Source organism: Eretmochelys imbricata, chromosome 9 (genome assembly GCF_965152235.1).
Source record: "Eretmochelys imbricata isolate rEreImb1 chromosome 9, rEreImb1.hap1, whole genome shotgun sequence".
Lineage (NCBI taxonomy): Eukaryota > Metazoa > Chordata > Testudines > Cheloniidae > Eretmochelys > Eretmochelys imbricata.
The window spans coordinates 56813186-56835354 of record NC_135580.1 but is presented as its reverse complement, the minus strand read 5'-3'; the positions used below and the strand labels follow the sequence as shown (position 1 = coordinate 56835354).

Genomic DNA, 22169 nt, shown 5'->3' with positions numbered 1-22169 from the left:
TTGCCCTGAACATTGTAAAGTAATAAAGTTTAAGGCCAGAAGGGACCAGCAGATCATCTAGTCTGACCTCATGTATGTCACAAGCCACCAGCACCACATAGCACCTGCACATCCAGAATTAGAGCAAACTACTGTGTGCTACAGGCAGAGAAAAGGAGGGACCAAGGTGCAGCAGTGCCAGAGGCCCCTGCAGGGAATAGATGGAATTGGCACCTGGCATGGTAATTTCAAAATGTGATGTTCTGCAGCTGCTTGACGCTTAGAGGTTAGTGAGCAACAGGCACTTCCAAAGCCTTAGACAAAAGGGGAACGGAACATAGCTCAGGAATTCATCATCAGAGCAATATGATGGTTGTGTCCCCTAACTCCTTACCTTGTCACATTCAGTTCAGGCTCTTTGTGCTTTGTGGCTGTGGTACTCTCATATCTGACCTCTTTTGTGGGGCGTCCCTCCTCATAGCCTGGGACAGATCTGGTAAGGAAGGAAAAGCCCATCGCTGGCACCTGAATCAACATGTAAACCTCTTCTATTTGCTGAGAAAAAGGAAAGACTCTGTTCAATTGTTCAAAGGCTCTTTCTGTGGGGATTGTTTCATGGGCCCCAATTGCATTTCAATGTGCCAACCTACTGACACTGACATTCTATATATTTCAAAAAGAAAAGGAGTACTTGTGGCACGTTAGAGACTAACAAATTTATTTGAGCATGAGCTTTCGTGAGCTACAGCTCACTTCATCGGATGCATGCATATGCTCAAATAAATTTGTTAGTCTCTAAGGTGCCACAAGTACTCCTTTTCTTTTTGCGGATACAGACTAACACGGCTGCTACTCTGAAACCTGTCTATATATTTCAGTTGTCCTTCAACACCTCTGTTGCCTCTGCAGCATCTTATGGTGACTAGGATATACACTGGCTAAGAACTAACAGTTCTAATCCCTCGGAGCACATGGCATTGACGAGAGAATAGAGCTCAAGTGTTCAAATCTTGTCAGGAAAGGCTGAGGTGAAATACACCTTGGGCTCACCCTACGTCCTGCAAGCTGGGGTATCTACACTCTTCTGCACAGTCCTTTTCATCATTTCACACTCCAGGGCTGATGGCTATAATAAGAGTACCTTCCGAGAGGAGTGGCCTTTAGATTTCCCTTTGTCCTCAGATTTCCTGGATAACCCCACTAAATGCAACACCCACGTACCTTTCAGGGTCACATTCTGCATCACCCAGATATCCAGGGGCTGTGAATCTGTCATCAGTGGTTTGTGCGGGAAAGTCTCTAGATCGGGGGCTGGACCTGCCAGAGGAGGAGAGTCATTAAACTGCTTCACTCGCTCATATGTGTTGTTAAAGTGCTTCATAAAGGGCATTCAGTGGAATTACTGTCTAGACCAACAAGGTTGCACTGTGTGAAACACTAGAAATGGTCTGAAGAAAATAGGATGAAATTCAATAAGTACAAATGCAAAGTACTCCATTTAGTATGTTGCACACATACAAAATGGGAAATGACTACCTAGGAAGGAGTACTGCAGAAAGGGATCTGGGGGATCACAAGCTAAATATGAGTCAACAGCGTAACGCTGCTGCAAAAAAAGCGAACATCATTCTGGGATGTATTAGCAGGAGTGTTGTAAACAAGACATGAGAAGTAATTCTTCCACTCTACTCTTTGTAGATTAGGCCTCAACTGTAGTATTGTGTCCAGTTCTGGGTGCCACATTTCAGGAAAGATGTGGACAACTTGGAGAAAGTCCAGAGAAGAGCAACAAAAATGATTAAAAGTCTAGAAAACATGACCTCTGACAGAAGATTGAAAAAATTGGGTTTGTTTATTCTGGAGAAGAGAACAGTAAGAGGGGACATGATAACAGTTTTCAAATACATAAAAAGTTGTTACAAGGAGAAAAGCCGGTTGAGAGTCTTTGGGTTAAGTTTAGAGGCGAGAGCAACAAGGGTGATGTTGTGGTGGGCGTGTGCTATCAACCACCGGATCAGACAAATGAGGTAGACAAGACTTTCTTCGGACAGCTTACCGAAATCTCAGGATGACAGGCCCTTGTTCTCATGGGGGACTTCAATCACCCTGACATCTGCTGGGAGAGCAATACAGCAGTGCACAGACAATCCAGGAAGTTTTTGGAGAGTGTTGGGGACAACTTCCTGGTACAAGTGCTGGAGGAACCGACTAGGGGCCGTGCTCCTCTTGACCTGCTACTTACGAACAGGGAAGAATTGGTAGGGGAAGTAAAAGTGGGTGGCAACTTAGGAAGCAGTGACCATGAGATGGTTGAGTTCAGGATCCTGAAAAAAGGAAGAAAGGAGAGTAGATAAATAAGGATCCTAGACTTCAGAAAAGCAGACTTAGACTCCCTTAGGGAACTGATGGGCAAGATCCCCTGGGAGGCTAATATGAACAGGGCAAGGAGTCCAGGAGAGCTGGCTGTATTTTAAAAAAGCCTTATTGAGGGCGCAGGAACAATCCATCCCGAAGTGCAGCAAGAATAGCAAATTTGGCAGGCAACCGTAACAGTGAAATCTTTGGTGAGCTTAAACTCAAAAAGGAAGCTTACAAGAAGTGGAAATGTGGACAGATGACTAGAGAGGAGTATAAAAATATTGCTAGAGTGTGCAGGGGTGTAATCAGGAAGGCCAAGGCACAACTGGAGTTGCAGCTAGCAAGGGACGTGAAGGGTAACAAGAAGGGTTTCTACAGGTATGTTAGCAACAAGAAGGTGGTCAGGGAAAGCATGGGATCCTTACTGAATGGGGGAGGCAACATAGTGACAGATGGTGTGGAAAAAGCTGACATACTCAATGCTTTTTTTGCCTCGGTCTTCACAGACAAGGTCAGCTCCCAGATAGCTGCACTGGGCAGCACAGGAGGAGGAGGAGGTGAGCAGCCCTCAGTAGTGAAACAAAAGGTGAAGGACTATTTAGAAAAGCTGGATATGCACAAGTCCATGGGGATGAATGCAATGCAACCAAGGATGCTGAAGGAGTTGACTGATGTGATTGCAGAGCCATTGGCCATTATCTCTGAAAACTCATGGCAATCGAGGGAGGTCCCAGAAAATTGGAAAAAGGCATATATAGTGCCCATCTTTGAAAAGGGAAGAAGGAGAATCCAGGGAACTACAGACTGATCAGCCTCACCTCAGTCCCCAGAAAAATCATGGAGTGAGACCTCAAGGAATCCATTTTGAAGCACTTGGAGGAGAGGAAGGTGACCACGAACAGTCAACATGGATTCACCAAGGGCAAGTCATGCCTGACCAACCTGATTGCCTTCTATGATGAGATAACTGACACTGTGGATATGGGGAAAGCAGTGAACATGATATACCTTGACTTTAGCAAAGCTTTTGATACGGTCTCCCACAGTATTTTTGCCAGCAAGTGGAGTGCCCCAGGGGTCGGTCCTGGGACCACTTTTATTCATCTTCTTCATTAACATCTGGATGATGAGATGGATTGCACCTTCAGCAAGTGCGTGGATTACACTAAGCTTGGGGAAGAGATAGAAATGCTGGAGGGTAGGGATAAGGTCCAGAGTGACCTAGACAAATTGGAGGATTGGGCCAAAAGAAAGCTGATGAGGCTCAACAAGGACAAGTGCAGAGTCCTGCACTTAGGACTGAAGAATATCATGCACTGCTACCGGCTGGGGGCCAACTGGCTAAGCGGCAGTTCTGCAGAAAAGGACCTGTGGATTACAGTGGCCAAGAAACTGGATATAAGTCAACAGTGTGCCTGCCCTTGTTGCCAAGAAGGCCAATGGCATATTGGCTGCATTAGTAGGAGCATTGCAGCAGATCTAGGGAAGTGATTATTTCCCTCTATTCTATTCCGCACTGGTGAGGTCATATATGGAGTATTACATCCAGTTTGGGGTCGCCAACTTCAGGAAGGATGTGGACAAATTGGAGAGAGTCCAGCAGAGGGCAACAAAAATGATTAGGAGGCTGGGGTACATGACTAACGAGGAGAGGCTGAGGGAACTGGGCTTGTTTAGTCTGCAGAAGAGAAGAGTGAGGGGGGATTTGATAGCAGCCTTCAACTACCTGAAGGGGGGTCCCAAAGAGGATGGAGCTCGGCTGTTCTCAGTGGTGGCAAATAACAGAACAAGGAGCAATGGTCTCAAGTTACAGTGGGGGAGGTCTAGGCTGGATATTAGGAAACACTATTTCACTAGGAGGATGGTGAAGCACTGGAATGGATTACCTAGGGAGGTAGTGGAATCTCCATCCTTAGAGGTTTTTAAGGCCCGGCTTGACAAAGCCTTGGCTGGGATGATTTAGTTGATGTTGGTCCTGCTTTGAGCAGGGGGTTGGACTAGATGACCCCCTGAGGTCTCTTCCAACCCTAATCTTCTATGATTCTATGACTTTGCAGCTGGTGAAAGAGGCTGGTTTGGCAATCAATTTATCCACAGCACAGGAAGCCTCACTGCAAGCTTCCATCACACACTGCATCACCAACCTGCCTCCCACCTGAGCTAGAGACACAACCTTTAGGCAAGGAGGGAAGTGTGATGGAGTATATGTGCCCCATCTCTGGCTGAGCAAGAAAGGGGTTAATCCCCTTTGCTGTGCTGAGAGGAGATGTCTACCCCTTCAAGAGTGTTGTAGCTGCCAGGCCTGGAGAAAGGAGGTTGCTGCTCTGGTCTAGTAGGCTGCTGAGAGCTGGAGCTGGCAGCTGTTTCTCCTAAAGGTGGAAACTATACAAATGAGTAGTCTTCTGAGGTGAAAGGGGGAATCAGGGGAGGGCAGAGAGAGAGGAAAAGGAAGAGGGGAAACTTCTAGGGCATGCAATGTCTTAAACACCACTGTCCTCCCTCAGGGTGAATTCTCAAGGTAACACTATTGCAGGGGCTTCAATTTGCATTTTCCTCTCCTCTCTTTCTCCAGCACACGTGAATCAGGTCAACAGTCAAACCTGATTTCAGATCCTGCTAGATGAAATGAGCTATATAAATGAGTGCTACATCACTGATCTTATGCTGAAGGTAAAGAGGGCAGTGGTAGGCAGCTTTCATTAGAGATGTGGGGAGAACACCCACAACAGCTACTTCTGAAAAGAATGTGCTCCAGGGGTAGAAGAGACATTTAGCCACTTGCTATGCTACCTTCACATCAGGCTGCCCCGTTTTCCTGGTGTGATCAAGTGGGGATTTTCCCTTGTTATGCTGCATGTGAGTTTTACTGTTGAGCCTATGTGAGTTTTACTGTTTTGCATGTATACTGTGTGTGCCTCAGTTTCCCTGTGTGCTGCACCAATACCTCGGTAGTGGGAATAGGAGTGTGTGACTTTGGCTAGGACCTCTCGGGCAGGTGAGGCTGCTCTAGCTGCCTGCACCTATACTATGACCGGTGCCCTTCATAACCTGAGACCCAGGAGGGGGATGCAACCAGGTGACAACCAGGTGACTCTACCCAGGAAGTGAGACCAAAAAGAAGGAGGAGGAGCAATGGGGCTGTCTGAGGTCGGATGGCTGGAAGCTGGCAGTCTGCTGTGTTGAACCGGAAGAGGGGGAAGCTGGCAGTCTGCTGTGTTGGACTGGAAGAGGGGGAGAAGTCACTGATTTCTACGCTGTGTTCCTGTCGAATAATAAACGTTCTATTTTACTGGCTGGCTGAGAGTCAGTTCTGACTGTGGAGTTGGGGTGCAGGGCCCGCTGGCTTCCCCAGGAGTCCCGCACGGGTGGACTCACTGTGGGAAATGCACGGTGTGAAAGGGGATGCTGAATGCTCTGGGGTCAGACCCAGGAAGGTCGAAGCTGTGTACCCTTCTTGCCCTGGAAACAGTATGCTCAGAGAGAGAAGGCATGCCACACCAGAGTCCTGACTGGCTTCATATGGAGTAGTTCCAGAGCACTGGCCCGGTGACTCGGTGACACCTGGTTACAGCGCCTTTTACTGCCTGCCTCCTGGACTAAGCCTGATTTACTATACTAACCTTTCATCAGAGGGCTCTTGCACTGCAGGCACAAGGACAGCTAAAGGGAACACCCAACAGGCAGAGACAGACAGCATCTATTTCACTCTCTGCACAACCCTCATTTCACGGCAGGAGGAGGGAAGGTGTTTCATATGGACTCTACCTTTCCCCTGTGGAAATGGTGGTGGCTTTTGGAACCGATTCATCCCAGGAGATCAGGTCACGCTCCTCTTTAACTGATTTGTCACTAGTAACAAAAAACCAAAAGTAAGACTTGGTATGTAATACTTGTACTGTAGCCTAATATAACTTATGGAAATATAATACAGGGGTGCATAGGAAAAAACAGAAATATACTGGAGGATAGCCCACTCTGCTCAAGCTAATCATATAAATCAGAGCCACCATGAACCTGTTCAGCTGCTGTGTCTATTTTCTCACTCTGCCAATTGTTCCCTACAGTGTAATCTTTCTTCACTCTTTGCCCTGCCTAGCTCAAGCAACAGTGATCCCTTCTGTCTTTTGGGAGACTATCTCACACACTGAATGATTGCACAGGTAGGAGTGGCCATGTCAGATAACTCCCACCATGGCCAGTGCTCTAGGATCATGCATTCGCTGCAATAATGAGACACAGGGATATATTCATGGACCTTGACTAAGGGAACATCAACACCGTCTGAACTCTACCTTTTCTCTGGAGAGGAGGTGGCTCTCAACTTTATTTCACTCTGAGGCATTGGCTTGGGCGCATTTATAACTCTTTCTTCACTGATTAAATATAGAAAGAAAGTTGCAATTAACCGGACATGCTACCACAAATTCATTTGGTACATCCAAGCCCTCTACAGTTATTGAAGTCCCATATAGCAAAGGAAGACAGAATTTAAAAGGAAAGGCCAAATAAATAGGTCTGAAGCCTGTTCTGATCCAACCAAACATAGCAAACAAACTCTGAGCAGTGAACATGAGAGGGAAGAGAGCTCCACTAACATGGGACATAGTAAGCAAATGAGTTTCTTCCACCCATGGAAGTCTGAACCTGAGGAAAGGACAGAAGGATCTCTGAAATAGACAAACATTATAACCTAGGCCAGAGGAGGTCTGTATAAAAGAAATGGGTAGCAAGCCTTCTCAGCTGGACTGGTGGGTATAACTGAGATTAGGGGCAGAGGAGATCTGAATATGGGAAGGATATCAGCCCCCATCTACTCTTGGGTAGAACAAACTAAGTGCCTCACTGCTTGCTCATTGGGCAGAACAGAGTCTTTCTCAATACTGAGAGGAACCACCCCTTCTTCAGTGGAGCTAGTGAAGCCAATAGCATAGCAAGTGGCACCACCTGCCACGCAAAGTACATATGAGTTGGGAGCACCCGCTCGCATGCAGGCTTATTTCATGTAACAAACTCCGCAGCAACTCTACCTTTTGCCCGTAGCCAGAGTGGGTTTGGTTGTTGTTGCTTCAGCTGGAGAAGTCTCAACAGGCTTCTCCTCATCCACTTTGTCACTGATAATCACAATAAACAATAATTAATAAAACACAAGATAAAGTGTGAATGTCCCCCTACTTTCCAAGACACCCTGCGCTGCACTGAACACTCCATCCCCGATAGAAATGTGTGCACATGGAGTGAAGGTCTGCTCCCTGCAGCAGTGCAAGGAACACTTCAGAAATACTGAATAAACTGTTCTTCTGGATCGGATCACTTCCCCTCTTCCCACAGGAATCAAAATGGAGCTCAAGTGTTCCTGATGTTCATTGCAAGTGGTCTCGACACTTCACAGTGATTATGTGAGTTTAGAGTGTGTGCATGACGTTATCTGGGAAGCTCTTTGTCTGGCTTTTTAGCTACTTTTGTGCCCGGGTCTGGTGCAGCATTCGAGGGAGCCACAGTGCTTCAAACTCAAATTGTGATTGGCAGGTGCACAGCTTGCTGGGGGCAGTTGGGAGCCCACTAAGAAAAGTAAGGAATGGACAGAGGAGTTCCTTGGGGACTGGGACACATGGCAGACTCTGTTGGGGCAGGGAAGGACCAGTGGAAAACATGATAAGGCACAACTCAGGCAGCAGGTGATGTGCTCGGAGACTGGCCTGTGACCGTGACTCTCAGATTGTCTGCAATCACTGACCAATACTCTTCTGAATGAAAAGAAGGCTTATGCTCTCTGTCAAGCAGCACAGCCAGTCCTTCGTGACTTATTACCTCTTCCCATGCTGTGACCTGATTTCAGACCAGGACTTGCCATTTGCGGTCTGTCTGTCTTCACCATTTTGGCAGGCAAAATGCAATAAAAATTAGCTAGGGCTGGGGCTGGGGGACAGAGGAGAAATGCTACTGCCAGGGAGGTGAGGGAATGTGGTGTGTTGTAATATATACAGTGCAGGGACTGGGTTAAAATGAAATATTGCTTAGCTCAGGAAATAAGGCTCTACATTTTACTCTGCTGATACCCTAGCTGTCAGAAAGTGGGTGCTGTTCAGAGGTGCTGAACAGCCAGTCCCCACAGACTTGTGATTCAGAACCTCTGAAAATCAGGTAACCGGAAGCTGGATGCTGGCAGCTATCTTCCCTTTCTGAGACTGACACCAAACAGGGCAAATTTCAGTCTAAATGTTAACTCTGTCATAAAATAGAAGAAGCCTCCTCAGCTTTATTTGTAGCACTGAAGCATCAGTGCTATGGTGGGGACTGTTCAATGACTGCACTGCATCCATTAGTCAGCATTGGGATGCAGCTGCAAAAAGGGCTAATATCACTCTGGGGTGTATTCACAAGAGTGTTATATGTAAGACATTGGAGGTAACTGTCCCGCTCTACTCAGCACTGGGTGAGGCCTCAGGTGGAGTACTGGGTCCAGTTTTGGATGAAACACTTTAAGAAAGGTGTGGACAAATGTTGAGAGTCCAGAGACAGCAACAAAACAGATAAAATGTTTAGAAAACCTGATCTATAGGGAAAGGTTAAAACAACTCAGCATGTTTAGTATTGAGATAAGGGCTGTTATAAAGAGGACTGTGATCAGTTCTCTCCATGACCACTGAAGGTAGGACAAGAAGTAATGGGTTTAATCTGCAGCAAGGGAGATATAGGTTAGATATTAGGAAAAACTTTCTAACTCTCAGGGCTCATAGGCTTCTAAGGGAGGTTGTGGAATCCCCATCTTTGGAGGTTTTTAAGAACAGATTGGACCCAACAGGGATAGTCTAGGTTTACTTGGTCCTGCCTCACAGCAGTGGACTGGGCTAGATGACTTCTCAGGGTCCCTTCCAGCCCTACATTTCTATGATTCTAGGAAAACAATCACATGGCCCAGATACAAGTAAGCATCACCAAGAAGAAACAGCCCCAGTGGTGGTTTGTCTCAGCAGCCATATATTATGGCTACCCCGGAGGTTTGAGAAACTTAGAACTCATGCACTGCACCTGATTTCAGTGTAACTGGAGATCTGTGATGTGCTTTCACTCCAGGATCTGGTGGCTTGGCTCTTACTGTCTGTGTCAAAGCTGCGAAGACAGCAAAGAAAAATGTGCTCAATGAGCAAACTAGCTCACGACTAAGCTGGTCAAAATTTGTTATCAAAAAGGTTTTTTTCCCCATCAAAAAAACAGCCCCCCCCAACATTTTTAACTGTTGTGGGCAAAATGTTCCATTATTTGCAGAAAAAACTGTGTTTAATTGAGAACATTTTTTAAAAAATATCATTTACCAAAGCGCTTGTTTTTCAATTACATTGAAAACGGTCAATAACAATTTCGATAACATTTTTGATAAAAACATCGGGAATGTAAAAAAATGGTGACCATTTTTGAAAAAAATGAAAACGGTTCCATTCCAAACACTTTGCAACAAAGACAAATACAAATTTTTTCATTAAACTCCTTTTGGGCTTTTGACCAGTTTGACTCTGAATTCTTGCAGCTGAATTTTTTTGCAGCTGTGTATTCCAGAAGACAGCAGATTACCATATTTAATGCTCCCTCCCCTAATATGGTGAAAGTGCCTCCTGCACAGAGGGACTGTGCTTGGCAAGACTGCTTCACTTTACCTTTCAAATAAGTTCAAGGGGCAACACACACCAGGGTAGGGTAAAGGGACAGACAGGTTTCCCATGTGAGTACCATCAGTACCACCACTCTTACCTTGTGGTGGAAACAGCAGTCATTGGTTTTGGCTTACTCCAGGAAGACCCAGTTGGTCTCTTTCTCACCCCATTGATACTGGCAATAAAAGAATAATAATGCAATATCTATTTAAGGTACTTATCTGGCCATCATGACCAGAGTATCTGAGCATCTGCCAGTCTACTGTAGTTATCTTCACAACCCCCTGGGAGGCAGGGCAGCCCTATTAGCACCACTGTACAGATAGGGAACTGAGGAGGCCAAGTGACCTGTCTAAACTCACACAGGAAGTCTGTGGTAGAGCAGGGCTTTGAACCCAGGTCTTGTGGACCCTTCCTGATGGCACCATCACCAGGCTCACCAATGACAGTTTAATAGCCATTTCAAGGCCTCAAGACTGCAATGCAACGCTCATGGGCAGACATCTGCACCCATGCAGGGCTCACTGAAGTTACTGACATCAATGGGGCTCTGTGCAAGGATTCCCTCACACTTGTGACTGTGAACTTTTTAACACAGGGTCTGTCTAGCACCTAGCACAATGGGGACTTCGTGGTCAAGGCCTCAGAGTGCCAATAACTGGCAGGAGCACGTCGAACAGCTGCATAGTATATGCATGCATACAGTCTACTGTGCCCTGTGTGCTTGTATTCCCTTCCCTACCCAAAAATGACTTTGTACATAGGCCAAATTTTTGAAGAGGTGCTGCCCCCTGTTGGAGAACATGTGGGAAAAAGCCAACCTATTCACAAACAACATACAGCATTTGTCTGATAATAAACCCTTTACTCCTTAACTGGCAGTACAGCGCCTTCCAGTGTGCAAGAGCTAGTAGTGCCCTCCTTAAGTCTCCCACCCCAATGTAGGAAGAGCTTGTGATGCTGCTACTGAAACAAGGTGTATTGGAAGGCTTCATTAATTAATGTTGGTAACATGCTTTGAGATCCTTATTATAATTGTATAAATGTAAATATCATTATAACCACTACCAATGAAGGCAAATTTCCATTCGTACATATTGTGTAAGGAGGAGTGCACGTAAGTGATGAACAGACCACATTCCCCTATAGGACAAATAGTGTTACCCATAGGACATGACAATCCCACACATCTCTAAGTTCAAAAAAAGAAAAGGAGGACTTGTGGCACCTTAGAGACTAACCAATTTATTTGAGCATGAGCAAATATGGATGCATATGTATGCTGTAGCTCACGAAAGCTTATGCATATGTATGCTGTAGCTGTATGCTGTAGCTCACGAAAGCTTATGCTCAAATAAATTGGTTAGTCTCTAAGGTGCCACAAGTACTCCTTTTCTTTTTGCGAATACAGACTAACACGGCTGTTACTCTGAAACATCTCTAAGTTCACTTTCACATCACTGCCCCCAATTTTTTGTTTACCCCACATTATATTGGGACTGATATGGTACAGTAATAGGTCTCAGAATAAGAGCCAAGTTAGAGAGATAAAGATGTAAATGTCACCATGTTGTGATGTTGCATCAATACACCTGAGTCTTGATGCTGTGACTAGGGATGGTCAAAAAAAATTCTGCCTAAATGTTTTATTAATTGAAAATGGCTTTTTACATTAAACAGTCTTTTTCATGAAAAATGTCTGTGAAATGTCACTGAAATGTTTGGGGTTTTCACTGAAAAATGAAAACCAAAAAATGTTTAGATGAAAATCCAATACATTTAAAATAAAAAAATATAATTTTCCTTGGGAAAAAAAATTGGGATGGGGAGAAGAGGGAGAGAAACATTTCCCAAAGAAACTCCAGCTATGGTCCTGGATCTTATTGTCATGAGAATACATCACAGTTTTGTGATGCAACTACTTCATCCCAGAAGACAAAGTCCTCTAGCCAGAGAGGCTCTGGCTATTGGATTCTCTGCTGTGTGTGGCCACTAGTCTTAAGAACAGCAGAAATACCAACAATACTGGTATCTGGCACCAACCCCGCTGTTCAAGTGGAAGGTGACACCTGAATTCTAAAGTGGAAGAAGCCATGGGGAAATCACCAGGATTTTTCCCTCTGAGGACAGGTGTGTCTCCCCTTCCACAACTCTTTCACTCTTCCCACCTCCTCTGAAGCCCAGCAGCACAGCCAACACTTTTCCAGTCAACACAGATTGCAGGGGGCTGTCACTGCACCTCCTTTAAATTGGATGGAGCTGGTCATTGGGCCTCAGGTGCCAAGATAAGAGTGCAGTGGCCCATTTACTATGATAACGATCCTTTCTATACAATGGTGGGCTTTCAGTGGGACGTCCAGTTTGCTGGATGCTTGAAGTTAGAGTATGCAGTGTTGTTGTAGCCGTGTTGGCCCAAGAATACTAGAGACACAAAGTGGGGGAAGTAATATCTTTACTGGACCAAGTTCTGTTGGTGAGATAGACAAGCTTTTGAGCTTACACAGTGCTCTTCTTCAGAAAGTAGGGTGACATTTACCACCGCAGTAACAATCAATTGAAAACTAATACATGGCTCTAGTCCTGGAGGTCAGACCGAAATTATGCTACCATTGTCAAGGTAGATTAATTTAATATAAAATCCAACAAGACGGGACAGTTGGCTTAGTGGACTGGAAATAATTAGCTAAGTAGCTGAATCAGTTCATCCAGCCAAGGCTCCTAATTTAGGAAAATCGTTACCATCTGATGGCTGTTCAATGGATAGGTGAGCCAGTCAGAACTAGCACTGGCTTCTTAGCTTGTTCTGTCTCTCTAGGAATTTACACCATGCTTATCATTGTGGCATATGAGCTCCTCATTGAAATGACATCAAGACTAAATGCGCAATAGAGGTTGAACTCCCCTCACCTTTAAGGCAAGAGAGAAGCAGTGGTGTTTTGGAGGAAGCTTGCATTGCTCCTCCCCCACACTATAGTTGGTCACACAGGCCATCAGTCTCCAGGCCTATCAGCATGGCTCCTTCACTCCCTTTGGCCCCATTCCCACCCCTGCCCTTTTGTCCCCTAGAATTAGTTGACCTGTTTTTTTTGGCCCCTGCCCTCTTCAGCAGGGATGGCCAAGGATGTAACAGAATTTAAGGCCAGAAGGGCCCACAAGATCATCTAGTCTAACCTCCCATAGAACACAGGCCACCAGCACCACCCAGCACCCACACACTAAACCCAAAATGAGACCAAAGTACAGGAGACCACAGGAGACTAGATTATTATGTGCCACAGGCAGAGAATAGAAGGGACTGAGGTGCATCAGAGCCCAAAACCCTGCATTGGCAGAGAAATGATGAAGTGAGAGATACCCAGATAATCCTGGCAAGTGACCTGCACCCCTGCAAAGCACAGGAAGGCAAAACCCACCCAAGGTCACTGCCGATCTGATCTGGGGGAGAATTCCTTCCCAACTCCACATATGGTGGCCAGTTAGACCCTGACCATGTGAGCCAGTCAACCACCTGAGAGAGAGAATGCTCAGGGCCGCCTCAGAACTCTGGCCTACCCTGCCTAGTGTCCCATCTCCAGCCCTAGCCATCCTTGCCCTGCTTCTTGTGGGAGGGGACCCTCCATCATCAACTGTGGTCAGAAAGACTGTCACCTTTCACCAGCAACTATCTTCAGTGTCACGCAGGAAGACAAGCTGGAAAATGGACCTCATCCTAAACACACACAGAGTAATCCAGAGGCAGGGACATTACCTTTTGCCACCAAGACCAAACCTTGATGAAGCCGGAAGGGTCTGATTCTTCATGTGCAGTCCTCCTTCCTCCTCAATCTCAACGCTTTCAGGATGAAAAATAAAAACACAAATATCACATCATTATACACACGTGCACACACACTTGTTCAAACATTTTATTTCATCTCCCCTCATGCTGTAGAATTTTTCTCTGTTCGTCTTAGGGTCAAACTTTGTTTCTGTCCCTGGAGTCCACAGCTGGACTTAACAATGAATATGTTGTTAACTGGCTGAGTGAAGCAAGCCCTTACCCTCACCTCGATAGCCTTTCTCTGTGTGGGACTGACTGCTCAGAAAGTTAAAAGCCCAGTGGTGGCCCTGATTGCAGGGGCCAATCTCTTCTGGAGGAGAAAGGGAAGTGGATCCCCATGATCTCCCAACCACAATTCCACGATTCCTGACAATCCACGGTTGTCATCTTCCAGTTCAGTGTCTAGGGCTATGTCTACACTGCACACCTTGCAACGGCGTGGCTCTGCCACTGCAGCCGCGCCGTTGTGAGGTGTGCTGTACAGCCACTTTGTCTCCTGGCAACAAAATAAAGCCATCGCCAATGAGGGGTGGCAGCTTCAGCGCTGAGAGCAGCTTCTGCTAACCAAGTCCTGTCCACTCCTGTGCTTTTCGTCATTAAAACTTTTGTTGTTCAGGGGGGTGTTTTTTCACACCTCTGAGTGAAAAAAGTTTTATGACAAAAGGGCCATTGTAGATATAGACTAAGTTGCCATGTTCATCCCACTAGGAGCTTTCCAGTGTCAGTATAAGTCAGCCCAAACGGATGGGTCCAGCCTATCTAGGCATTTTCCCAGACTACAATTTCACACCAGATGGAAACTCCAAACCCTAGCCCTTAATAGAATCCACTTCACTGAGATGGTATCATAGAATGGGAGCTCTACTGTAATTTTGGGGCACAGAGCCAATGACTCACCTCTTGGCAATGAAGGGTGGTACTTCTTGTGTTGGGCTTCTGTAAAGGAGATACAAGGGCAAAGATTGCATGAAGCCAGTGAGCAAACCTGGCATAGGAGCAGTTCTCATGGGAGGCGCTGAGACAAATTTGACAGAGAACTGAAGGGTGATGCTATTTTGCATATAGGGCCATGTAATGCTGTTTGCACAGATCTAGCAGTGAGTGGGTATACAAAACCAATGTAACTTACACACCTAGGGGGCGAAAGCAGGAAAAGCATCTGATAAGAAGGTGTAAAATAAAGTCACCCCCTCATATTTTACACCTTCCTTTTAGTAGTTTTTTTCTTGTTACACACAAAATCCTTCTGCCACATATACGGCATTTGTTTTGCACACCAGCTGAATTCCAAATCAGTGCAAGGTACACTATCTTATTACCCTTGTGTAAATTACACCACTTTATGTCACTGCTGTGGCACATTCCCTCCTTGCTTCTCCCATTCCCTCACAGGCATTGCCAGCCTCTCTGCCGCCTCATTGTGCCACCCCAAGTTAGACCAAGAGGGGAAAAGATGCCCTTTAAGCTGCAAAAATTGCAGTCACTTCTCCTGGGAGATCAATCTTATTTTGACCAGTGGAACTGACCTTTACAACCCCCAGGGAAGAGTTGGATAGAGGAGCTTCTTACACCAGCAATATCTCTGCATACTTACACTTCTCCTGTTACTGGAGCTGCAGCTGAGATGTGGGGGGCCTCATAACATATGGTAAAAGACAGTCCCTGCCCCAAGGAGCTTATCTAAACTGGATGCAAATCCTGCTTGGAATCCAATTTCTTTGTGGAAGATTCTTTGGCCCATACTAATGTTTGCAAGCCCCTTCTGCCCCTGTCCCCTCTCTCCTTGGTGCAATAAAGCTGGGATGGAGAAAACAGGTGTTTGGGATGTTCTGAGCAGCCAGGCCTGAAAATATGCATCTTAGTTGTGGGTTCTAGAGAGTTAGGAATCATTTTTTCAAAGATTTCAGGCTGTTTTTCTTTCCTTCTGCTCCTTTCCCTCTCGGATGGGAAACACTTCAAAAGTCCTTCAATGGATATGCCCAGTTCTGCAGTTCCTTGGACTTTTCTCAGTTAGGACTTGATTCAAAGCCAATAGATGCCAATGGAAAGACTCATATTGCCTTCAATGGATCAGGCTCACAAGTCCCTGTGAAACATCTGCTAATAGTTTCAATTTCTGTTTACCCCTCCCATGAGACTCACCCATTGCTTTTCTTGGCAGCAGAGAGGACGTAAGAGCGCTCCCTGCTGGCTGTGCGCCTCAGTACACTGTTGGCTGCCTCTGTCCTGGAAGAGAAGGAAGAGATACTCCTGGGGGAATTCTACGCCACTGCACAGACAAAGAATTTATGTCCCCTGCAGATTTCTTTGTTTCCCCGCAGAAAAATGACTTTCTGATAGGGAAGCAAAGGGAAGCCACAAAAGCAGTCATGCGACCCTCCCCAGCAGTATGTTTCGGGTGCCCAGGGCAGCCAACAGAGAGGTAAATCACTGTGGGGTATGGGCAGGAATGGGTAAGATATGGCTGGTGGCTCCTTCCCTGTGCCGGGCTCAGCTGCTAGTCTCGGCTGGGCTGGGGAGAACAGAACTTCCTCTGCCCTGCATGGCATCCAGGGCCATGTCAGACCGTACCCCAGATTTCTCACCCCGGCTGTAGGAAGCTCTGCAAACTCCCCCCACCCCCATTCTCAGCTGTTCCTGCACCCATCATTCCTCAGTTTCAGGGGTGGAGATCACTGTGCAGGGAGCTGATCCCCCATCCATCCAACCCCCATGCATTCTGACCCCCTCATACCCAAACCCTCCCACCGAGCCTCACCCACACTGCACCCAGAACCCCCCCAAAGAGTCCCGCTCCCCCCTGTACCTGGACCACGCTGATGAGCCACCCACACCCAGATCCCCAACCTACCAAGCTCCAACTGGCTGCACCTGGATCCCAACCCTACAAAGCCCCACTCCCCCAGCATCTGGCTCCCTGCACTGAGCCTCCCACACCCAGACCCCCCCTCCTGAGCTCTATCCCCTGCACACTCAGATCCCACTGCTGAGCTCTAACCACCTTCACCTGGATCCTCCCGCAGAGTCCCATTACCATTGCATCCAGAACCCCCCAGCAAGCCCCTGTGCATCCAGATCCCTGCCTGCACTCAGATCCCCCACTGAGCCGCTTGCACCCACATTGCCCCACACAGAACCCTCTCAACCCACACCTGAATTCCCCCCACACTAAGCTCCTCCACACTTGGATCCTGCCTGCCCATACCTGATGCACCTGGCACGGAGGGGCAGGGCTCTGTGGTGTTTCTGGGGCAGGTCCAGTCTTTGCACTGTGTCAGGTTTGGGTGCAGCCTTATCGCTAAGTCCATGTCCTGGGAGTGGGAGGGGGAGATGTACAGTCATCTCCCACCTCTGTACAGCCAGTGCCCTGTGCTGGAGCCTCCACATTTATTTGACAAATGAAATTTGCAAAATTTTGCAGAATTTTAAAATATTGGGCACAGAATTTTTATTTTTTTTTGGCACAGAATTCCCTCAGGAGTAAAGAAAGCACGTTCCAATGATGAAGCTGGGAGGCAGAAGACTGAGACAGTAGGGGGCTAGAGGTGAATGAGTCACTGAAGACTTTTATCAGACTCCACTGGAAAGAGCATAAATCAAGCAAGAGCCAAGGGTAGTAACAATGGCCTATCTGTCCATTTATTCTGTACCCATCACTGTGGTGGCCAGGTATCAATTCCCGCCTTCATACTATTTATACTGTACCAGGCATGTACGTAGCTCTGGGCAATGGGTGAAATGTGCCAAGCAAACAATAGAGTCCCTAGCTCAAGGAGATTACTGTCCAAAGGCAATGAAAGGTTGCAATATGGTACATAATAAAATAGGGCAAATACAGAGTGTGGGGCCTGGGCTTCACAGCTGGATTGCTGAATGGACCAGGTGTGTCTATACAGATTCATTTGAAGATTTTGGTACCACTAAATGTGGATAGGGTGATGCCAACCTCAGTTTTTTGCCCACAGTGGAAAGTGGGCAAAATCAAAGAAACATAGAGCTGGAAGGGACCTCAAGAGGTCATCTAGTCCAGTCCCCTGCACTCATGGCAGGACTAAGTATTATCTAGACCATCCCTGAAAGGTGTTTGTCCAACCTGCTCTTTAAAATCCTCAATGATGAAGATTCCACAACCTCCCTAGGCAATTTATTCCAGTGCTTAACCACTCTGACAGTTAGGAAGTTTTTCCTAATGTCCAACCTAAACTTCCATTGCTGCAATTGAATCCCTTTGCTTCTTATCCTATCCTCAAAGGTTAGGAAGAAAAAATTTTCTCCCTCCTCCTTGTAACAACCTTTTATGCACTTGAAAACTGTTATCATGTCCCCTTTCACTCTTCTCTTTTCCAGACTAAACAAACCCAGTTTTTTCAATCTTCTCTCAGAGGTCATGTTTTCTAGACCTTTAATCAGTTTTGTTACTCTTCTCTGGACTTTCTCCAATTTGTCCACATCTTTCCTGAAATGTGGCACCCAGAACTAAACACAATACTACAGTTGAGGACTAATCAGCACAGAGTAGAGCAGAAGAATTACTTTTTTGTGTCTCGCTTACAACACTCCTGCTAATACATCCCAGAATGATGTTCGCTTTTTTTTGCAGCAGTGTTACACTGTTGACTCATATTTAGTTTGTGGTCAACTATGACCCCAAGATCCCTTTCCGTAGTACTCCTTCCTAGCCAGTAATTTCCCATTTTGTATGTGTGCAACTGATTGTTCCTTCCTAAGTGGAGTACTCTGCATTTGTCCTTATTGAATTTCATCCTATTTACTTCAGACCATTTCTCCAGTTTGTCCAGATCATTTTGAATTATAGTCCTGTCCTCCAAAGCACTTGCAATCTCTCCCATCCTGGTATAATCCACAAACATTTTATAAGTGTACTCTCTATGACATTATTTAAATCATTGATGAAGATATTGAACAGAACTGGCCAGAGAACTGATCCCTGCAGGACCCCACTCATTATGCCCTTCCAGCATGACTGTGAACCACTGATAACTACTCTCTGGGAATGGTTTTCCAACCAGTTATGCACCCACCTTATAATAGCTCCATCTAGGTTCCATTTCCATAATTTGTTTATGAGAAAGTCATGTGAGATAGCATCAAAAACTTTACTAAAGTCAAGATACGTCTACCGCTTCCCCCCATCCACAAGGCTTGTTACCTTTTGAAAGAAAGCTATCAGGTTGATATGACACAATTTGTTCTTCACTAATCCATGCTGTTACTTATCACCTTATTATTTTCTAGATGTTTGCAAATTGATTGCTTAATTATTTGCTTTATTAACTTTCTGGGCACAGAAGTTAAGCTGACTGGTCAGTAATTCCTTGGTTTGTCTTTATTTCCCTTTTTATAGATGGGCACTGTATTTGCCCCTTTCCAGTCTTCTGGAATGTCTCCCATCTTCCATGACTTTTCAAAGATAATCGCGAATGGCTCAGATATCTCCTCAGTCAGCTCCTGGAGTAGTCTAGGATGCATTTCATCAGGTCCTCGTGATTTGAAGACATCTAAGTAATTTTTAACCTGTTCTTTCCTATTTTAGCCTCTGATCCTACCTCATTTTCACTGACATTCACTATGTTAGATGTCCAATCACCACCAACCTTCTTGGTGAAAACCGAAACAAAGAAATCATTAAGCACCTCTGCCATATCCACATTTTCTGTTATTGTTTGTCCCCCTCATTGAGTAACAGGCCTACCCTGTCCTTGGTCTTCCTCTTGCTTCGAATGTAGAATGTTTTCTTGTTACCATTTATGTCTCTAGCTAGTTTGATCTTGTTTTATGCCTTGGCCTTTCTAATTTTGTCCCTACCTACTTGTGTTATTTGTTTATATTCATCCTGTGAAATTTGACCGAGTTTCCACTTTTTGTAGGACTCTTGTTAAGTTTAAGATCATTGAAGATCTTCTGGTTAAACCAGGTGGTCTCTTGCCATACTTCCTATCTTTCCTATGCAGTGGGTTAGTTTGCTTTTGTGCCCTTAATAATGTCTCTGAAAAACTGCCAACTGTCTTCAATTGTTTTCCCCTTAGACTTGCTTCCTATGGGATCTTACCTACCAACTCCTGAATTTGCTAAAGTCCACCTTCTTGAAATTCATTGTCTTTATTTTGCTGTTCTCCTTCCTACCATTCCTTATAATCATGAACTCTACCATTTCATGGTTCCTTTCACCCAAGCTGCCTTCCACTTTCAAATTCTCAACCAGTTTCTCCCTATTTGTCAAAATCAGATTTAGAATAGCCTCTCCCCTAGTAGCTTCCTCCACCTTCTGAAATAAAAAAATGTCTCCAATACATTCCAAGAACTTGTTGGATAATCTGTGTTAGTTGATGCCTGAATAGTTGAAGTCCCCCATTACCACCAAGTCCTGTGCTTTGGAAGATTTTGTTAGTTGTTTAAAAAAAGCCTCATCCATCTCTTCTTGGTTAGGTGGTCTGTAGTAGACCCATACCATGACATCACAATTGTTTTTTATCCCTTTTATCCTTACCCAGAGATTTTCAACAAGTCTGTCAAAATATATGTTTCCATTCCAAAAGACCCGTGCCAGAAAAGGGTAGTTCTGAAAATATTATTTCAAGTGTCAGGAACTCTGATTGGCTGCTTCTGAGGCAGTGTTCCAGGAAGTCCTGCCTTACAGAGGAAGTGATGTGAAAGCTAGAGCTGGGCCTGAGCTATGGAAGTTCAGATCTGGATTTAGATCCAAATGCAAAAATGTCCAGACTTAGAATTCTGGAGCTCGGGTCTGGCTACAGAAAACAGCTTGCTCACTTTACTCCCAGGATATTTCTAAGTCTTTACACCATTTTTTCCATCCAGTCACATAAACTGTATGTAGCTGATGGGTTCCCCTCCACCTCTCACTCTCTAGGAAATTAATTGGGCCGTGCTGTCATTTTGAATCACGTCAGGCTTTTAATTATATTTTGTTAGGAGCCCAGAGGCCTGGGGGCATTGATGCTCTCTCTATAGAAATGCATTATTATTCTGACTGGCTCAGCTAAAGTTTTCATAAACCTGACCCGCATGATGCTGGTAGATAAGATGAAAAGATACTTTCTGTTGTGTCCTTTGAATCCCCACAACCCCTGCATGGAAAGATATTGACTGCAGCAGTTTGTACCTCTTCTTATGTTCATCTGGGGAAAAAGCTGGTTTCTCTTCATCTGAGTCCACTGATATTTGCCTGACATTGAATGGAGCCCTGAATCCAAGAGAAGGGGAGAGCTATGTTAATGGCTTTGTTTTCGTACCTAGTCATAAAAGCATTTAAACCAATGGGCGCTGAATAACAGACTTTGGAGCAGCCTTAGCCAGGTGAGCACAGATGATGAGATGACTTAGGTGTAGATGTCAATGCAGCACCTAAAGGAGGGCACTGGAATCCTCACCCTCATTTATGGGAGAGGCACTTTTATTTTCCATGCACCATGGTGAAAACATATCCCTGTCCAGGTTTTCTGATTTACAGGGCTTAAGCAGATGATAATGCTGAATGCTCAGCCAGAACCTGCTTTGATCAGAAAAGTCAGGCCGTGGCCTGGCAGCAGGCCCAGACACGAGATTTCTGTATTTCTTGCTTTCAGACAGGCTACAGATACAGCAAAGCAAGCACCCCTTGTGGTAGTTTGGAGGCTTCTGGCTCCTGTCCCAACTGGATTTACTAAGGACAAAATTCACCCCATGCAGAAGGAAGCTCCACGCAGTAACTTCTTTTAAAATGAAGGGCAATGGAATGCTCAGCAAGCCGAGAGATCAGCCTGGCTGAGCAGGTGGCTCCATCACGCAGGCGATTGCACCAGGTGAGGCCCTGCAGTTCGATAAGCAGTGCACTGCTCCTCTCAGTACACTCACAGTTTCTTATAATCCTCAGTTGTCATCTTGTATCCGGAGGAGAAGCGGGGGAGGCTGGAACTCTTAGCCTGAGCTGCAGCACTGCAGATAACACACAGTCACTTCCATTAATGTGGCACTTGTGACCTCTTGCCCTCCCGCCAGCCTCCCTCCCATGCAGATTCAAGAATGTTTCACAAGAGAAGGGTAAAAAGGATGACCTAATGGATCATGCTGATTACTTTAGCCAAAGTATGGCCAGCACATTGTCCTTGTGAGCTGTCCTGGGCTGAGATATGAGGGCCCAGTAGTTTTCCAAGGGCTCCTGAAAACTGTCATTACTGGGTTTGGAATCCCCCTCCATCACACAACCCTATCTTGTTACAAGGAGAGAGAGACACACATCTTGTAAAACTGCTCTCTCTAGCATCATCCATTGGACTTTAAAGGGGGAAATGCATGGGTGTGCCAAGGTGGCAAAGAAGCCGTAAATCATCCTGCCACGGGGAAGA

The 22169-nt window shown here is 45.7% G+C and overlaps 1 protein-coding gene across 1 annotated transcript in view; it reads right to left on the bottom strand.

The window, feature by feature from the left end:
* The window catches only part of ZNF185 (zinc finger protein 185 with LIM domain), a gene marked incomplete at its 5' end in the record, with an annotated part of 71319 nt that overhangs the window by 40144 nt on the left and 9006 nt on the right, over positions 1-22169 (bottom strand). The window contains 11 exons of the mRNA XM_077825544.1: positions 374-472; positions 1201-1296; positions 6103-6186; positions 7365-7448; positions 9367-9447; positions 10084-10161; positions 13735-13818; positions 14704-14742; positions 15949-16032; positions 20948-21028; positions 21679-21759. Coding sequence (XP_077681670.1) covers positions 374-472; positions 1201-1296; positions 6103-6186; positions 7365-7448; positions 9367-9447; positions 10084-10161; positions 13735-13818; positions 14704-14742; positions 15949-16032; positions 20948-21028; positions 21679-21759 — 891 coding nt within the window. The remainder of the gene's footprint in view (positions 1-373; positions 473-1200; positions 1297-6102; positions 6187-7364; positions 7449-9366; positions 9448-10083; positions 10162-13734; positions 13819-14703; positions 14743-15948; positions 16033-20947; positions 21029-21678; positions 21760-22169) is intronic.